The sequence below is a fragment of the Puntigrus tetrazona genome, chromosome 5 (assembly GCF_018831695.1).
Source record: "Puntigrus tetrazona isolate hp1 chromosome 5, ASM1883169v1, whole genome shotgun sequence".
NCBI lineage: Eukaryota > Metazoa > Chordata > Actinopteri > Cypriniformes > Cyprinidae > Puntigrus > Puntigrus tetrazona.
The window spans coordinates 6,629,816-6,650,211 of record NC_056703.1 but is presented as its reverse complement, the minus strand read 5'-3'; the positions used below and the strand labels follow the sequence as shown (position 1 = coordinate 6,650,211).

General features: G+C 37.1%; 1 protein-coding gene across 1 annotated transcript; it reads right to left on the bottom strand.

Moving 5' to 3' along the window:
• Positions 1 to 1,851: 1,851 nt before the first annotated feature.
• On the bottom strand, positions 1,852 to 10,965 carry zgc:63972 (protein CutA homolog). Its single transcript, XM_043238523.1, has 6 exons — positions 9,464 to 10,965; positions 7,412 to 7,560; positions 4,485 to 4,544; positions 4,205 to 4,250; positions 3,981 to 4,030; positions 1,852 to 3,460 (listed from the first exon to the last, which is right to left on the bottom strand). The coding sequence occupies exons 1-6, from the start codon at positions 9,557 to 9,559 to the stop codon at positions 3,358 to 3,360; spliced, it is 504 nt and encodes a 167-aa protein (XP_043094458.1). The 5' UTR covers positions 9,560 to 10,965; the 3' UTR covers positions 1,852 to 3,357.
• Positions 10,966 to 20,396: the final 9,431 nt, after the last annotated feature.

Sequence of the window (20,396 nt, the reverse complement as noted above, 5' to 3'; positions counted from 1 at the left end):
TTTCATACATATAGGTCATCCATTCTGCTAGCTACTTTGACATTATTATGCAAACAAGAAGATCCAGATTGAAAGATAATGTTTTGTCAGTACCGAGTTTGCCATTACATTTTTAGGGTGTGGGTTTCTACATAAAAGACTACTGTCTTTGAAGATAATAAAGCCAGTTAAGACTATTTCTGAAGTAACATTCGTAGAATTCTTATTTGATTTTGAAAAACTTTGATATGATTTTAGGCCCATATAGCTTCGATATTTAAAATAAAACTCAGAGTTGCAAAATCATGCAATCATTCGCTATTTGCATTTCAAATAAAACAAAAAGACACATACCGCACAGATTAAATATGGTTTGCTCCGAATTGTGATAATTGGAATCACTAAATTACATCCATTATTCTTATACTGATGTATTAAAGTTTCATTTTTCGCTACTAATGACTCACAGACAGACGATTTGCCCCTGATCTGTTAGTATTGTGCAAACTTTGCAACCTTCTGATGATCCTTTTTACATATTCATAGACTTTACATACTCTTACATGACTAACACAGATAACACATAGAGCTAGTGTGCGATTACCATTCTATATGCGTTTTCATCCGGTTTGGATACAATATTTATGAGCAAAAAATAGCATTTTTTGTATATAACCGTCATGTGTAGTTTTCACACTATTGGTGCTTCTGAGAAAACATGGATGGATTGAGATGCCTGGAACCACTGGCCGGTTGCATACAATAGTTTGGACCGATCATAACAGTCATTTACATAAAAAAAATGTAATTGGTCTAAATTAAAAGCAACAGTTAATAGCTAGTCAGTCAGACTAGTTCTTTAGACACAATCTTATCATATTGGATATATTTATGCAGTTGGGTCAAGCGCATAAGTGGGAGATGCACATAAAAAAATCCATTTCTGATTTTTTCACGCTGCATTATTTTCCTTGAAAATACCTTTTATATTTGGAGTTTCCGGATATTTCTTTCATCCCCATTGGGCGTCATTATACACGAACCGTGGTCGCACATGGTTTCATGCTTCGCTTTGCTGTTGCATGGGAATAAATGCATTGAACAAGAACCTATCACCGCTATCGAATTACTGTCCAGAGGTCTCAGCGGTGTCATTTACACAGGTGGTGATGGTACGGACATCCGCATTCACACCCCGTTCATCAGTGGCACTTTTGGGAACATCCTGTCCGATTTTCCTTTGAGAAACTGGCCTCTAAATGCATGCAGCCTGCCACTTGGACTGTTATTTGGAGTCATCAGTCATTATTAGTCTTTTCAGATTCTCCCTTCTGTTTTAACAATCTGCGCATCGTTCTTCTGCAAAAGCATCTTCTGCGAAAACTCAACCGACAGAGCCCGCAGAAGCATGCGTGTAGCACAAATACGATTTTAAAAACTTTTCCAATTAATATAGAAACATGAAAACGTCACATTAAATTACTTTTCTACACAGGAAAACCTTTTAAGGTTAAATCAGAAAATCGGTTTAAATGGGAGCGTTACACTGCTGAAGTAATAAATCAGCGTCTTCTATCTCAAAGCAGAGCTTGCAAGTATATTTATAACTGGCAGAGTTTGTACTTAAAGTAGGGTTGTTATTATTACTTACACGTTTACAGGGCGCCCTCAATGAATAAATCATTTTTAGTGTTTACGTGCGGTTAAATAATGAAGCTAAATTTGATTATTTACGAGCTTTTCGTGTCAGAGCATCACATTTTATGGATTTACGTTAGATGTGCACCTTAGGTACTAAAATGTGCCAATGTCCAGTATGTATATAAAAAAAGAGTGACACTTTCTCTCAGCATTAAGCAATAGGTACGGTAACTGATATTCTCTTTAATGAATGGTTTGATAATCAAGCAATACACTAAAATGTAGAATGTTAGACATAAGGAGCTTTAAAAATAAAGTTGATATCACAGACACAGAGTAATATCGTACTATTTATAAAACACACCGCACACGTGTTATTTAAAAAGAAGCTGCCTATGCTTAAAATCGGCATGTCATCGTAGGTTACTAGGTGAGCGGTCAGATTAATGACTTCATCGTGACTGGATTTTAGCAAATCCTAGCAAACAAAAGCACTTCCTCACATCTGCACTTCTATTGTGTTTTCCCAGTTTCCGGAAACACCGTTTCAAAAGCCAGACGAGTGCGGGCATACACCTATTCAAAACTGCATTTGTCATTCGGCTCAATTTGACGATTCTGAGTGTTGCATTATTTGAGGGAACGGAAAGATTCAGATTCGCTCGTGCCTGATGAACTAACTGGAAGTCGTTCTTTTGTGTAGAAAAAAAAAGACGTAAGATACGCGAGACCCAGACGATTTCATCTGAACTATTTTGAAAGCATATTTATATTTAATAACATTTACAGCATCTACTGTAAGACCCCTTTTAATTGCACCCATGTGCTAATGTATGGGCAACCGTAATATTTATAAACTATTTAATTAAGAGGCTTGAAAGGGTTTTAGCAACAGCTGATGTTTTGGCCATAAGTGTTGACACATTGCTCCTGGAGCTAATTACTTAAACTTCCTTATATTTGTGTGTGTGTGTGTGTGTGTGTGTGTGTGTAAGCCCCAATACACCTTCTGGAGCTTAATATGACGTTTAAACACAACATAACTGACCTTTTAGATTTATGTTTTCTTTACTCTTATGCAGTATCAAGAACATCAACATTTACATTCTATAACAAAATAATAAACTTGAGCACTCGAAATTCTGCTCAACCTCTACGTAACATTTAACCAACCACGAGAAATAAGTTGTATAAACGCGCATATTTGAACAATTAAACGAATTCATATTAGCTTTTGTTTTACGCTTCGTAATGAAGCGATTAACGACAAAGCGCTCAATAAACAGGCAGAGTTTACAGGCAACAATGCCTCAGGTCACTGAAACGGACCACAGTAACAGTCTCATCCAGGCAAGTACGAAAGGCATCTTGAAAATGATAAGCCCTTTTAAAGATGAAAAATAAAATAAATCTTTTCTTCTCTGCATTTCTCCTCTACTTTGCTTCCAAATTTAGCGTTTTATTAAACCTGGCATACTATAAACATTGTTGGCTCTAAAAAATTATTCTATTGTAAGTTGCTTTGGATTAAAGCATCTGCTTAAATGCATAAATGTAATAGTACTTGTAAAAAACACATCAGAGCAGTCCCTTTCCACACATCCGTTCAGTAAATGTATACAACTGATCTTTATATTCACAGACATTCATTGTGTGGGCCGGGGTTCCCATTAACCTGAGAATTAGCTCATGTTCCTTTAACAAGAGAGCTTTTCTTCTGGATCGCAGAACGATGTGTCAAATATCAGTGACGGCTTCTTCCATCCACTTCAAGTAATGCTGACTTCCATCTTCGATGGGAAAACTGATAATTTCTGGAATGTCGTATGGATGCACAGCTCTGAGGGAACAAACACGTCCCGATTAAAATAATGGGTTTGAACAGTAAGCCATCGTTCAAAAGTATGAGTTTTTTTTTTTTTTTTAATAAATGCTGTTTCTATTCTCTGTATATCTCCGTCTATTCATATTTCGCAATATTCCGTTTAACTGCATTTTGTTCAAATAAATGCACCCGGGGTGAGACAATCCAGGAAGTAATAAGTAAAAGTGTCACTCGGACTTTGTACCTGTTTACAGCTACCACAAAAGAAGCATTTTGTTAGATCCAACTATTTTCTTCAGACTGAAATGCTTTGTTGCCATAGAAACTATTACACCAGTCAATAAAGTCTCGTACAGCTGTCACTAAATTATTCAATTTGATTTTTAACCCTAGATTAGTTGATGCATCACTATGTGCTGCGACTCTAATTGAAATATGCCTCGTCTATAATAAACTAAAAAAGCATATATGGATGTTTATATGTAACATGTTGAGTGAATGCGTAACAAGCAATTGTGATAAGAAATGTACTTACTTTATATAGGTCACAAGTCTCTGCACCAGAGATGTTCTTGTCCTCACAAGCTGTTAAGGAGATCATTAATTTAGTGTACATATAGCTTGCCTGCATTATGTACAATGAGACATACAGACAATGTAGCACTTCTCATTTAAGCATTATAAACATTTTATTTTATTAAAAAACATGAAAATGTATTTGAATGGGAAAGCTGAAGTTTAATTAAATAATCAACACACCAGCAGTATTTCTGAGGTATCTCGTATCTCCCCTTTCCAGTAGTACCTAAAAATCAATACACAATTAATAACTAGGGTAAATTACATTCTGCAAATGCATACACGCATGTAATCCTTATTTTATATTTAAAGACAGTTATGGGTCTGTACTCGCTGAACTGACGCGGTCTACGCAAGGTTATATCTATTTTGTATTTTGTAACTTCATGTTGCGCTGTGGGCTGCAGTGTTTTGGATGCAGAGCTCATAATGGGTGAAAGGTTAAACTCGCTGGTCTTACATGGTACTGGTGCGAGGAAATATATTCACGCATGCTGCCAGCCTTTTCTCCATGATGCTCCTAACAGAAAGAGAAAGAGAGAATTTAGCTTCTCTGTATTTGCATATGACTGCATCACAAGTCAAAAGCGCTCTGTGCTCTTTCAAATGCGCGCGCGCGCACACACACACACACACACACACACACACACACACACACACACACACACACCAGCTCATCTGAATGCAAGCGTAATAACCTAGTGCCAAAATATAGTTTTAACAGCAGATTATATATCAGCATCTACCAAATAATACATTTAAATAATGTAATTATATACCATCTACTCAACTTTAAACTTGCTGAACAGGATCATATGCAGCAATATACATTTGACTAATGCACTGATAAAAAAATCAGTATCAAGCATCCATCAGCGTCATGGTGATTACCAGATTTCGCTCAGAATGTAATAAGACTTACACTCGAACACAACCTTAAATGATGGAGGTTTGTTTCCACTACTAGAAACCGGAAAATGACCGTAAAAGGCTAAAGACCCCAAAAATATCCTAATATATAACATAAAAATAATATAACATGTATAATTGCAGAAAAAAATATGTTGAGTAACACTTTATTTTACGGTAACACCTATTAGTTGCTCATTAGTATGCATATTACCAGAATGTTAGCCATGCAGGGTCAAAACTGAACAACTGCCTTACTAACTATTAATAAGCAGCAAATTAAGAATTTAAGGGAAAAGTCATAGTTAACAGTTAACAAGTGTTACCTATTCTAAGCGTTACTAAAAATTGTATAAAGGGGGTAAAAAAAATTTGTGGATAAAAATAAAATTTGCAATTTGCAAAATTGGCAGATATAATCGGCTTGTAGCTTATCATGCAATCATGTTTATCTCAGGAGCAACGTCTGAATTGTGAGATATCAACTGTGCAAAAAGTCACAATTAGGTATTTCATGATGAAAACAAACCTGAACCAAAAACTAGTTGGATTTTTACTGAAAACATACTGTAACTGCATCTACAGATGCACTGTAAAAAAATAATAACTTGTTACCTACTTGAAATTTTAAGCTACATTAATGTTCTTTTAAGGTGACAACTAAAATATTTAAGTTGACTGAACTAAACATTTTTAGGTAGCAGGGTAACAAGTTATTTCACACTGAAACACCTTTTTTTTTTTTTTTGGTGGTGGCTAGCTCAGGAATGTGGACTAAACTTGATTTGTGTTTGGTTTGTAGCACTCCTTAATTTGGCTACAGCCCTTATTTGCAGTGCCACGGCTCAGTCAACTGAAAAACTACCTGCTGCCTCTTCCCTTTCCTGATGCATCTGCCATCACCTCGTATCAACACTGGTTCTTCTGACCATGGCCAGATACTCCAGACCTAACGAGTGCACTCTCAGAAAGATCCCATTACTGTTCGCCTATGTTCCAGATTCATGCTTTATTTTAAAAAAATGTATGGTTTATTACTCCTGGATTAGAAAGAAGCAAATGCACCTTCACACTTGTACGGTTTTGAACCTGAAGAACCGCTGCACTCGGATAAGCTTACCAGTCTGGAGAGCGCCCTAATGACTTGTAAAGTGCTCTTTAACAAGAGTATAATGGGAAAATGAATCCTAACGCAACTGAAAGGGTATATGAAGCTCAGGTAGAGATGCTCTGTGATATGAATCATGGTGAGGTTTTGTAAGTTCTGCAAAAACTCTTATGAAATGTTAATTATAGCATGGTACTTAGACAAAGACAATGGATTAAATAGCTTGCTTTAATAATTAGCGTGCGCATGGAAACAAGGCTGAACTGTATTTAATATCGCAGAGTACTATATTGTATAACTACATTCAGTATTATTTTTGTAATTTTCGTAACAACCAGACCCAGAACCCTCGCAGCTGATGTTTGTCTTAATATTGCAATTATTTGTCTGTTGACACAAACCACACGGCATCCGCAAAAACAAACACTATGCTTCAGTTGGTGCACTTTTTTTTTCTATTTTCCCCCAGGAGCCTGTCGAAATGGGAAAGCTATTTAAGAATTAAGTTATTCAATTCCAGTAATCTGTTTCTGCGGCTAGGTGCAGCTTTGACACGTAACACTTAAGATGTATAACATTTCAATGCATGTTAAAGTTCTGACAACTTTACCCCGCGAATCAAGTATAGATTCTACAGAACTGCATTGGGTCCAGTTCTCTTTAAGTCAACGAGGACGGAGCTCATTTTCAAAGGAAATGAAGAAAAGTTACTCACACTTATTTTTAGTCGGCACAGCATCGTCGTTGAGCTTCAGTCTTACCGCAAATCCTGCTTCGAATTGTGCCTAATTGTAACTAATTTGCAATAAAATAAAGTGAACTAAGGAGCAAGTTCTTACTGACGCAGTCTGAAACTTCGTTAAAAATAAGGTAATCAGGTGCGGTGGTAATAAGGTAAAAAAATGAGCATTTTTAATCAAAAATAAAGTTAATTGTTTGGTTTCTAGACCTGTGTTTGTCGCAAGTGGATATTTTGTGCACAAGATTTGTCTTACAGTAAAAATTAGATGCATTTTTTTGTGATTATGATAAAAAGTTACAGTTTCTAAACGGTTTTAAATACACCAGAAAGACGTATTTCTTCACATTAGTAGTAGAAAGCGCATCTGGGATTTTGCACAGTTTGTGGTTTAGACGCTTTCCATGTTCAGAAGCAGGAAATGAAAAAAAAATAAATGATAAAAATACTATAATAGGTCAGCAGATTCTTTTTTTTTTCTTTGCCACTGTAAATCAATTTCAATTTGAAATAAACTAATATTTAGATGTAACGCAATACCTTTATTGTACTGCATGTCATCGACTTTCATGCAGGCTGTGAACATTACACACCCTTGTTCGTGTCCTTGTGAGTTTGTGTGTTTCTGTACCTTCCGATGTCTCTAGCGGTTTGTTCTGTGGGACAGTTGACAAGCAGCACCGAATGATATCCTGCCACATAGCTTCCTGTGACAGCAGAGTGAATCTGGTCACACAATGATTTCAGCACAGGGTAGAGGGCACAAGCCAGGACTAAAATCTATGCATAGACACAAATAGGGGACAAAACAGAAAACATTAATACAGTTAAATACGACGCACTAAAATATCTGCATTACTAGAATGCATGTACATTTTTAGGATATTTTCAGAGTGAAGATAAATAAGATGCAGGTTATTTGGGCATAGGGTATGCATGTACTGTAACATGTTCCTCAATTCCTGCGAGTGTAACTGGAACAAACTGACATAAATACTGGAGACACGTCTGCCGATAACATACTGCTTTTTAGTCATTTTTGGATCATTCAATTAATTTCATTACATTCACGCAAGTACATTATTAATAAGAATTTTGGGTTAAACATCTAAATTAGAGACATGACTGATAAACGTACAAATTTAATTACTGTCTAATACTACTAAATTGCAGCCTTACAACTGGCAGGAGTCAGCAATTATTATTTTTTTTTTAATAAAATAAAATAAATAAATAAATGAATAATCAACTAAATAAAGCATATGTATTTATTATTTATTAATTTACTTTTTATTTATTTTTTTCTCAAATCTATATTTTGGATACGCATTTATTCTGAAAAAGGCATTTACGTGATCAAAAGCTATTTGCATATGATAGAAAAAAAAGACATTAACATCATTACATTAGAGAGTTATTAGGCTGCAGTTTAGTAGTAACTGCAGCCTAATAACTGGCAAATATATTTATTTATTTATTTTATTATCATTATTTATTTATTTTTACACAAATGTAAACTTGGTCAACAATTTACTCAAAGGAATAGCTCACCAAAAAAATTATTTCATAATTTATTCACCATAGAGTGATTCCAAAATCATATACATTTCGTTTGTAACCAGGCTGTTTTGGGTCACCATTGACTTCCATTGTATTTTTTTTTTACAATGAAAGTCAATGGTGACCCAAAACAGAAAATATCTTCCTTTGAGATCAGCAGAATAAAGAAATGTGTGTGTGTGTGTGTGTGTGTGTATATATATATATATATATATATATATATATATATATATTAGTACTACTAAACTGCAGCCTAATAAGTGTCAGGAGTGATCATTTTTGATACTTTCTTCTTGAAAACTTTCCTCTTTAAGCCTTTTTTTTTTTAGAATAAATGCTTATCCAAAATATAGATTTGACTAAAAATAAATATATAATAAATAAACAAAATTGTATTTTTTTTATTGATCTCTCCTGCCAGAACTACTAAACGGTGAGCAAACGACAGAATTGTATTTTTTTTTGGGGTGAACTATTCCTTTAAGAACCCTGCTCCAGACGCAATCCTCAACCTGCCAGCAGCCCTTGACTTTGCAGCACGTTATTTTATCTCTGCATTTAACTCTCACACACCACGGAGGTCGACGGCCGCCGTCAGCAGATCGGTCACGACCCCGAACGACCCGAGTCCGACAGAATTTGAGTGAACTTTCCCTTTAACAGAAGCTCCGGCAGCCAGACGCTCGGCGGCCGATCCCGAGTGAGAATTACCGCTGAATGCACAACCGCATCTTTCAGAAGCGCGCAAGGACTCAAACACGCTTTATTGTGCTCGATGTGAAAAGAACAGTGCGGGATTATCCTGCGATGACCTGATAACAGATTGCATTCGCCACAAGAATGCGGCGTGCTTGTTCAGCTCCCTGAGAAACAGTGCTTGCTATTACTTCAAAAGCTGGAATTGCATTTAAACAGAGTCTCTTTTTAATCTTTCCTTATATTTTAGCAACGCGTCAGCTAATTATTAACGCTATTTTTTTGCGTTCCAAAGCGGTTCAACAAGTTCGCAGCAAAAGCAATCAAGTTTTTTAAAAACTGTGTCGCGTTCTACTCGCCAAGCACGCGCCGCTTAAATCTCTCAGTATAAATGTCACGTATCGAGAGGGATGAAAACCGGATTTACCACGCAAAAGACGACGAATCCCGATCGAGGAACAGCCGAAGTCATTACGTCCTTGGGATACCGCTGGCACGAGCAACCCGGTTCGTTCCCTTGCATAATTATTTCACGCGCGGCCGGAGAAGCGCGGGCTACTCTGCGCGTTTCGCGGGAGGACCGTCTCGGCAGGTGTCCAGCGGGTTCATCTCACTTCCATAAAAGTCCGTCGGGCAGTTCGGGAAGTCCGAGCGCTTCCCAAAGCGGCTGCGTGTCGCGCCGGATGCTGATTGAGCGACGCTCGTATCCGGATGCCGGGGCTTCCAATCAAGAGCGGCGCGCGCGCGTCTCATCATAAGAGGATTGGAAACCTAATAAACTTAAGTGCTGCTTCTGGCTGCTGGTAGAGTCCGTCGTGGACAACGGACGCGTTTTTTTCGATTGTTTCAATTCATCACAAAGAAATCGGGTTTGTTTGCAAAAGCTCGAAACTGCATGTGGGTTAAAACCTGTAACGCGCGCGCTACATAACTGGCCATTAAGTGGCGTTAAAAAGGTAAAATCTGCAATATGAGGGTGTAAAAATAATCTAAAAGGCCAAAAGTTGAGCATTTAAAATCCTTGGCAATGCATATAGACTACTAATAAGTTTTGGTATATTTAAGGTGTACAAAATATATTCATGGAACGCGATAGTTATCTAATATCCTGATGAATTTTGGCATAAAAGAAAAATCAAATATAAATATAAAAATACAAATATAAAAATCATAACACCGGGTTGCAGAAGACATTTTGGGAAAAAATATAACGCTAATTACCTTCTTTTAATCACCTCTAGATGTCGCTATATTATGCGTTTTCTATAGGCTTTGTGGGAGTTAAATTACCTACATTTTATTTATTTATTTATTATTATTATTTTTAGAAATAATCTATTTCATATTATTAATTGTTCACAAAACAACTGCTGATGAAACCGATCAACTATTAGCAGTTAAAAGTGTTTTATTCAGCATATTCAGCCGAAAGGTGGAAAATAAATTAGGTAATAACATAGGCTAGGCCTGTTGTAAAGCAGTCAGTCTTTACTGCTATTTCTGGCATATAATTCAAGCATAACAGTCTGTTGATAACAATACTATACAGTACAGCACAAATAAAGAGCAACTGTTTTATTTCAAGAAACCTTGTCACATTTAAAGTGTTTTGCTGATGCCTGCTGTATCATGCTTCGTATCAGCAGTTAGGTTTCTTTGTGACTGAAAATGTTTGACGTGTATCTGCTGAGCGGTCTTTGAGGTCCACATATGCATGTATGCCATTCAAACCACTGACCCAAATTCATCTTCAAATGAGCTAGGTTTACAGCCTCACGTTTATACATTAAAAACTCTAGAGGATGAATTTTGTAATAGTTTTGCCTTGCTGATTTTTTGAAAACACTGTTTTTAATACAGATACTGAGATATTTTTTGTGAGGCAGCAGCTATTTGCACTAAATTAAAAATAGCATATTTTCTTAGCGATGGATACACTAAGTGCAAGGCTTGATTTCTATAATCTCTATAGTAATTCTACTCTTAAAAAAAAAGCATTTTACACTTGCACTATTTCCGATTAGCTTATTTTCTTACACACACACACACACACACACACATATATATATATATATATATATATATATATATATATATATATATATATATATATATATATATATATATATATCAGTAGTTTTCAGTGATATGCTATTTAAACTAAATGCAAATACCTACATAGATTCTATTTACAATACATTAAAAAAGTATGCAGTGATAATTAATTGGATTCCACATTATTGGGGCAAAAGCGCTCCCTACAACCAATACTTTATTTTTCACTTTTTAATTTTTTATTAAAAATAGATGCTTTTCTGATGTGATCATTAAAAAACTGAAACGGAGAGGAAAAAAGAATTCGAACTCAGGTCAATCAATTCAAAACGAACATGACAGAAGTTTTGTAATGATGACTGGCCTGATCACACGGTGATTAGTTGATTTTTTAAATATTTGTTGCGCAATCTGCTTTTAGAAATACATGCACGCGCACATATAGTATATGTTTGTGTGGCGTGTGCAAGTGTGTGACAGTAAATAAACAGCTGAAGTTAAAGTGGGCTTTTATCTACTCTCAACAATTCGGTGGGCGGAAATCACATTGATAGTTAGATATGCCTCAGCCACAAGCACCACCACACAGGTGGCCAGCATATATATATATATATATATATATATATATATATATATATATATATATATATATATATATATAGCAATACAAAAAAAAACCCTTGACAGCTGTAGCTGGGACAAAAAAGTTAATAACCAAACAAACAAACAAAATATAATACACAATGAATAAAAAATAAATAAATAAAATGAAACTGATTAATCCAATATCCCTGTTCTTGTAAACTGTCAAGTCATGCTAAAGTATCCTAAAGTATACTAAAGTATACTAAAGCGTAACATATAATGACAGCCACCCGAATAAAGCTGGTGGTAAAGAGAAAGACACATGATCAGTTAAAGTCCTAATATATTAAAGGTGCATACAATTATATGGATGTAAATAAAAACATCATCATGGTAACACACATTAAACACTAATACACATGTGAGCTGTCACACAGGAATGTTACTTTATGGTTTTTCGCTGTAAATTATGGCATTCTTTTTCATTTAAAACAAAAAAATGTGGGTATTTGGGTATAGTTTTTCCCTGTATAGAGAAAGAGAATATTTTATCTAATTTTTTTTTACATTTTTCAACCACAAAACAAAAACAAACAAACCCTACTATTAATATATATACGTGTGCAATGCAATGCATTTCCTGCTAAAAGTTCAAAAGACGAAAAAAAAGGGAAGGTAAATGAAAATAGTATTCATATGTTAATTTATGTGTATTTCATATAAAGTCAAAATTAAGTAATCTTGAAACAATTGTCTTTTATAGCAAATATCTGATGCTGTGTCCAGCAGGTTCTCTTCTCTCTGCCATTTTGGCTTTTGTTTGTGGCTACAGATGGTGCCACAAGACAGGTGAGATTGACTATATCCGACCATTAATTAATTAATTAATTAACCATCCGGTTTATTTTTGCTTCTATGTTTGAGGGAGTCATATATTTAAGAAGTGTCTGATTCCGCCTTTCAAAGGGCCTTTCAATTTTCTTCTACCAACTGTAATACTAATGAAACCCATAATGCTACGCGGTTGATTATCCACTTATACGGTATACAAAACATTTCTACAGGAAGTCCCTGAAGAAGTTTGCTACGCATCACTGAACATCCCCAAACGAGGATGCAAGCGAACAAAGAGCAACAGATTGCAAAGCTTCGGTGTACATGATGGCGTAAGATGCACAGTCAGATAAAAGCATTACGTACTTTCAATAAGTTAATCCAAGGTTTGGTCCAACATGGTTACCCGCAAAACTGATTAAAGAATTCATCAGAACAGAGGGGGATACTGAGTGGTCAGCTAATTGGAGAAGTGCTCATTTTCCTTGCCGCTTCAACCTCAATCAGTTTGTTTTAGGTTTTTCTGAAGGAGTGTGACTGCCTTGTTAATCGATAGTTGTTGATGTGTGCTTTGGGTTTTAAGTACAGCTGAGGTAGACACACACACACACACACACACACACACACACACACACAAACATTCATATAATTTTATTTGTAGAATATAAACTGGGGTTCAAATTAAAAAAAAGACAACATTTGTGTATCTATAATTTTGTTATAGTTATGTCACTTTCATAATTTATTTTTAACTTTTTTTTATATATATATATGTGCTTTTGAAAACAGTATTTCAGATATACACAAGTGTTTCATTTTTAATCCGCTAAAGATTACTGACAGTCTATATTTGTTTTGTGCTGTGTATTACATGGGAAATATTTGACATCTTTGTTTTGCGAATGATGCATGCAGTGACTTTTCAGATCCCGTTTCATGACCACATTTCAGCTGCTGACTTCCTTCCTCTCATCAGATTCGCAGCTAAAGATGTTTCCATTAAAATGCTTACGACGGGTAAGCATTTGTAGATGTAGTTTTTGAACAAATTCTATATGTTGTGATATATCTTAAAGATACAGTTTTTTATATTCAAAGTTCATTACTTTTCAAATACAATATCTGAAAGAACAAAGACAAAGTGCAAACACACAAAAAACAAATAATCAATGTAAATGTCAGTTATTAAAATTTTTATCATCTGTAATATGACTCAAAGTGTAGAAATTACACCGACATTCCATCACATAACTCCACTAAATATTCAGCATGAATGTGCATGAAATATACGTACTAATAACTTAACGTAAATGTACTGACGAGATAAACATCTTCTGTATAAGCTTCATCTCAAACATGTGAAATAAACCTGAAATGCTTTTAAGCTCTTTCGGTGTCCTCATTGCTCAGCAATATGCATAAACATATGCTGATATTTTGACTGCACTTAATTCCTTAATTATTGAACAAGTGTAGCGTGTCTCTTTAAATAACCAGCGTATACTTGTGTAAATAATATTGGGAAATTCCAAACTAGCTATTATTCAAACATAATATTACCTAAACCTAACAGAACCCAAATCATGTTCTTTACTGGAAAAGTTTCTTTTATAATTGTACAAAAAAGTGAATATTATGCTGTAGCTTACCTTTTAAACAATGAGTCTAATATGCAAGATTTAGCTAGAAATATATATGATAAACAATAAATCAATATTATTTGTAGACCGGTACGCCTACTATCTCCCAACCACTAGATGGCACCGTGTGTTCACAAAAAAGTGACCTCTTCTTTGAGCAACTATTACTCAGGAAAACAAGCTTGATGGCAGTACTGATTTAGACTAAATTGAAAAAGGAGAAATGACTGAAGTAAGGGTTAAATTAATTACACAAACGCTTTGTGTAAATCTTAATGGTTTTGCATATTTTTCAATAATTAGTCTACTCTGGAAACTGCAGAAAGGAGCGCTTCAGATCTGGGGTGGAGGGATGAGGCATGCTTGGTTTTGCAAAACAAACCAATCCATCATCCTTTTTTTCGTTTACACCCCCCCCGCAGACCCCAGAAAGACTTCGAGTCAGTCTCTCAAACTGCCACATGAAAGCCGATGACCAAAATAGCAGAGGATTGACTTAAAAAAAAAATACGAAAGAATTGGAATAACTGGAAAAGAAGCGACAGAGGGTGGAAGAAAGAAAGAGACATGGATAAAGGGAGGGGATGAGAGAAGGAGAGCGCAGAGAGGAGGTTTTTTGATCTGCCGTGTCTCTCAGCAGGAGGGTGAGATGCTAAGAGACTTAACCGGGCTCAGTGGCCACTCCTGCGGCGTGTTTGCGGGGAGGAAGAAGAAGAAGGAGAAAAATGGTTTGACTTTCACTTTTAGTCATTCCTTTTTAAACTTGTCCAATCGAGCCTTTAAAATTCACCAAGAGCCTTGTAATGAGATCGCAGGTCTAAAATAAGACAGATAAAGAAAAGAAACGAGAAGCGCTGCTGCTACTCGCTCAAGAGGAAGAGGAGCTCGAGGAGAGCGTTTATACGTACCTTCACAGATGCATCCGCCGAGTGTTCCTCCCTCCACTGTGCATCAGAGAGAAAATACAGGCCGTAATTACTGAGAGCATATGGGAATGTTGTGCTGGATGGGAGGGAGAGAGATGAATGAGTAGGTGTATTATGGAGCTTGAAACACATGGAGGCTTCCTCCAGTGGTGCGAGGGCCACATCCATCATCTCCAGCCCCAGTTGAGTGCACTGTTCCCTGGACGCATACAGTGGCAGACAGCCCTGTGGTTCAGTGGGAATCCGTGCTGGAAATGCCAGAACATTTGAGCTGAAAGTGCTCGCACAGCTTTACCCATACCGGAAGACAAACCAGAGACGGAAAAATAAAAAAATATTAAACACTACGACCGGTAGGATTGTACGAGAGCCGATGGAACGTGAAGATGAAAATACAACGAAATTCAGTAAAAGCGCTGGGGATTTTCACGGCATTTATTACCGATTTCTTTCTTCGAATGCTGCATAACCTCAGGAACATGACACTCAGTGTGGGCCGCGTCTGTGAAAATGAAAAAAATAGAAAACAGAAACGTCCATCCCGTTCAGAGCCGATCTGCTCATTTCTCTCTTTTTCCAACCGAAGCAATCCGGGCTCACTCCTGGGCTTTGAAGTACAATCCTCACTCTCTCCACCTGGCAGCCAGCAGCATTACACAGTGCAGCTTTACTGGGTTCTTCTTGTCGATTCCGCTCACAAACACAAACCTGCACGTCTAGCCAAATGAGCTTATCCAACAGGATTGAGTGGAGCTGGACATTATGGTTTTAATTATGCCAAGCGAACAATACTATCTGTAGAAAAAGACATGCATTATTCATTTTTCAGTCTTGTTGTGGGGTGAAACAATTAACGTTATCAGGATCTTGACTTAGTTTGACTCTTCATTTACGTCATTTATGGTGTATGTTTCTGCAGGTGTCTCTCTGTGATTTTTTAAAAGTAAAATCAATTATTTTAACGGTTTGCCAGCAGAAAAGACGAGTCGTCTTACTCTTAATAAGCTAACCTTTAGTAATTGGGTACTTAGGTTTATGGACCTGCACTCTCTGTCAGATCGATGGGTCAAGAATTCGCTTCGTTTTTGCTCATTTCTCTAGGTTAATATTAGATTAAGCAGCTAATACTTAAATTTCAGATAAGTAATATTTAAGGGCCAAGAATGATAGGCGAGTACTGAAAGCACCTGACATATACTAGACTAGCTGTTAACGACCTGTTTGTCACGGACTGCCTGGCTTCGCCTGTTGATTTTTTTCTGCGACTAATAAAAATTTGGTCGACTATTAGGGAGCAACCCTAGAATTTTCATTTTGGGGTGAACCATAGACTGTACAAAACACTTCACTTCCTTTTACTACAGAAAGTGAAGCAAAAACATTTCCAGTATGGCCGCCATTTGGAGCCATAGTCCACACAGTAGATATCGTAAGGTGGAGCCGCAGAATCGAAGTCCCGCCCACACTCCCTCAGATCCAATCCCAAGCTTACAATCATGACACCTCACCGAGTTTTTATAACATTAAATACTAGTTTAAAGCATTTTTTTAGGAAAAACTAACACTTGAACATACATCAGCATGATAAAAACTACCTAAAATGACGAAAAAAAAATCTGAAGTATAGTTTGTCACACGTCCCATGAGTTTAAATGGAGAGGGCGGGGTTTATAACCTATACTGCACCCGGGGTCATCGATACGTGGCGGCTTCACTTTTCAAGACTCGTGCTGCACACCCGAGGCGAACTAACCCCAGTGGTTGGCATGACCTGCTCCTGCAGATTATTTTGATACCATTTGCTTCTAAAATAGACTGGTTATGACAGCAACAGTTACGATCACTTCGTGGGTTATACGTTACTTTCCACGTTCCGTTCAATCTCGCACATAGCCGCGTCCGCAAAGCTTTTAAAGTACACTCAACTGTGTATTAACCGAGTGCACAGTATCACCGATAGCCCACCGAGCCTTCCTGATAAAGAAAATGAAAACTTAACATACAACCACAGAGAACTGTAGACATATACAAATGTATCTATATGCATTTTGCATATTTACGCAGTCCTACCGCAACTATTTTTAGCCAGGGACAAGACTTTGCCGTTGGACCAATGCACGATGGGATGCCATTAATAGCCTAATTCAAGTCCTCTTATTTATTTGAGTTATTTTCATCCATTGCAGCTCCCACATATGTGTGTTTTAGCAAGGCGGCCTGTGTTGCAAGTTGATAAATGAAGATGCTTGCCAGGTTACGTGTCCCTACTCTGCTTTATTCATTTAAAACCTGGACACCACCACACAAATGTGGCTTTTACAGTTTAATTGACTAAGTTAAATTTTTTTAGTCCCATGCCAAGCTTACTTGTCGACCCCTGCTTTAAGCCATGATCCAGAGAAAACAATGAAGAAAAAATAGTGAATAATTGTACATAGTCTCTCATGGCATCCATGGCTATCACTTCCGAGAGCTTAAGATTTACAGATGACAAATAGAAAACTTTGAAGAAGGGTGAAGTCTGGTTTATCTTTTCCTCCTGAGCATGACTGACGGAGACTATCACAACCATCTGGTGTTTCCAAACTACTAGAAGTAGATAGGTGCATTGTGGGAGTTACCCAGGAATGCACAGAGTAGGAGAAGTGCTTATGAAGAACACAGCAAGAAAAACGAGGGAGCTGGAGCGGGGTGGAGGTTGGCGTGATGGAGATGTAGCAGAAATATAATCAAGACTGATGCAATCATTACTGTTGGCATTGTCGCACATCACAGCGCACGAATACTCCAGTAAACATACTGAAAGGCGGCGTGATTCACATGGATGGTGAGTTCAGGGGAATGTAGGTGTCTGTGCTCGAAGCAGACTCAGGGCTAACAAACAAACTAAATCCTCTGCTCAAGTGCCAGCCTTCTCTTCTTTGCCCAGCCTCGGCCTCGTCAATCCCTCCCTCTTTTTCTTTCTGCATGCTAAACAGCCTCAGGTTTAATTGTCCCAGGAGTGGGTTTTCAGCTGTTCATTTATAATGCAGAGAGGCTTTGCCAGGAACTGATAACCTTTACATCAGTGCAGAGAGAGGGAAGAAAGAGAGAGAGCCAGAGCAGAAGGAGGAATAAATGAATGAACGGATACAGAGGGAGAAGAAAACAACAAAAGGGGCGAATCCAAAAATGAAAACGGTAAAAGAATTGTGCAAGGGGTGAAATGAACAAAGAGGCATTATTAGTATGTGCCCAGCGTATGGATCTCAACATGAACAGGGGTGAGAATGAGACGGTGATTAAAGAAAGCTATGTGTGTGCGCGCGTGTTTATCCATCGATATATGTGGGGGAAGAAATTCAAGGTAAAAGATGGCCAGGATTGCATCAAGGCATATATTTGCCTAAGAGACACACAGGCGAAAAAAAGAGCAGGGGATAAATGACAAATGAGTGTGTGTTTGTGAGAAAGAGATGGATGTGCGGTGTTGTGAGCCGGACCTCACTCCTTCCGTGTTTGGGAGAGAAATCAATGTTAATGAGGGAGACTAGCATGGCAGTGGAAGCTGATAACACGAAAGCGGTTCATGGTTAATGGAATAACGACAAGCCTAGGTAACCACACTCCTGAAGAGGAGTTTGATAAAACAGCAGGGTGCAAAGGACCATAGAAAATTGGATTCGAGAACATCAGTGATGAGAGAGTGAAGTCTTGCACGGCTTCCAGAGATTTCATGAATGCATATGCACGTACTGATTTTGCTGAGTTAGGTGTGTTCCTAGGTCAACGTAATTTGTTGACCCTGGAACAACAGTTTAATCCAAAAATGTAGCCTTGACCAAATCCATGCACCTAAACATAACCTTAACCGTTAGCAATCCCTAGAATCAGAGGAACTTATAGATGACACTGACGTACGAGCACCAAACACTGACTGTTTTTTCAAATCCCATTGGCTATTCACAATGTTGTTCCATGATTAACAAAGATGCGAATTTCTATTAAGCGGTTATTTACGTCATCTGAAAGATGAATAAATAAGCTGTCCATTTACGTATAGGACTATATTTGGCCAAAATACAACAATTTCAAAATCTGAGGGTGCAAACAAATCTAAATATTGAGAAAATCGCCCTTAAAGCTGTCCAAATGAAGTCCTTAGTGATGCATATTGCTAATCAAAAAGATTTGATATATTCCCAATAGGAAATGTACTAAATATTTAAATGGAACAGGATCTTTAATAATTACCAATGGTTTTTGGTATAAAAGAATATCTATATTTTTGACCCATACAATTTATTGCTACAAAAATACTTTGCCACTTGTGACTGGTTTCGTGGTCCAAGGTCACAATTAAGATATCTTAATGAAATTCAGTATGTAATAACTTTGGATGTTCATTGTAAATGTCTTTTTTATTGGCCGGTCACGTTTAATTTTCACTAGACGACTGACACAATAGAAGTCGATTTCAAAATTCCTTTAAAGCAGTTTCTACAAATACATTTCGAGAAAGTACTTTAAAAACGAAAAATCCCCACGCGGTATTAGCACTGTAGTTTTTCATAGACCGAATGAGTGTATGTTCAGACCCTGTTAGCACTCCACATCCAGTGCCTGGTCTCAAAGCATGTCTGAGATTGTCTGTTTGCTCATGCTAATAGTTGTGTGCCCTTCCATCTACCCATCACATATCGAGAGCGATCCCTCGCTCGTTTTCTTCAGTCTCGCTTTGAGTTTCCTCTCTCACTTCTGAAAAAAGACAAACAGAATGAAACAAAGAGAAGACAGGGAAATAAAAGGAGAGAAGCAGATCAAACGAGTGTGTGCTCACTGCTGCTGTACCGCAGGTTTCGTTTCTCCTCTGAGACTCTGAAGCCCAACACCCCTCTGTCCTCCAATTTCATTGCTCTCTGTCTCTCACACATTCTCACTGTCTTTACCTCCTTTCCCCGTCATGTTAAATATTTATCCAGTACTAAAATCTTCAACACACACGCTCACAATCATCCAGAGAGGGGTGATGAGCTCAACTAGATATAAGAAGGGAGTTCAGTATGGCGTTTTTCTTTTTTTTTTTGTTTTCAAATGTGAACATTAGCAAAATGATTGTTTTTATGGCACCTGCAGGTGCGATATTTATATTCTTATATGCAATATGTGTGTGAAATAGCCATGTGTTTATATCAAATACTCACCTCTTCATGTAATTTTAAATGAATGGTTGCACACCAATGTTTTCGCCATAAACCGTTTAGTCTGCCAGCAGACCGAGACATGTTCACAAAATGACTGTATATTATTTCCTAAATGGCATCACATATGTGCACTCCTC

What these genes read in the sequence shown, in the direction of transcription:
- zgc:63972 (XM_043238523.1), bottom strand. Translation starts at nt 9,559, where the DNA reads ATGCAAGGGAACGAACCGGGTTGCTCGTGCCAGCGGTATCCCAAGGAC. An exon ending in GATTCGTCGTCTTTTGCGTG is followed by an intron (nt 7,561 to 9,463) that starts GTAAATCCGGTT and finishes GTCTATGCATAG; the next exon opens with ATTTTAGTCCTGGCTTGTGC. An exon ending in ATACCTCAGAAATACTGCTG is followed by an intron (nt 4,031 to 4,204) that starts GTGTGTTGATTA and finishes TCTCCTTAACAG; the next exon opens with CTTGTGAGGACAAGAACATC.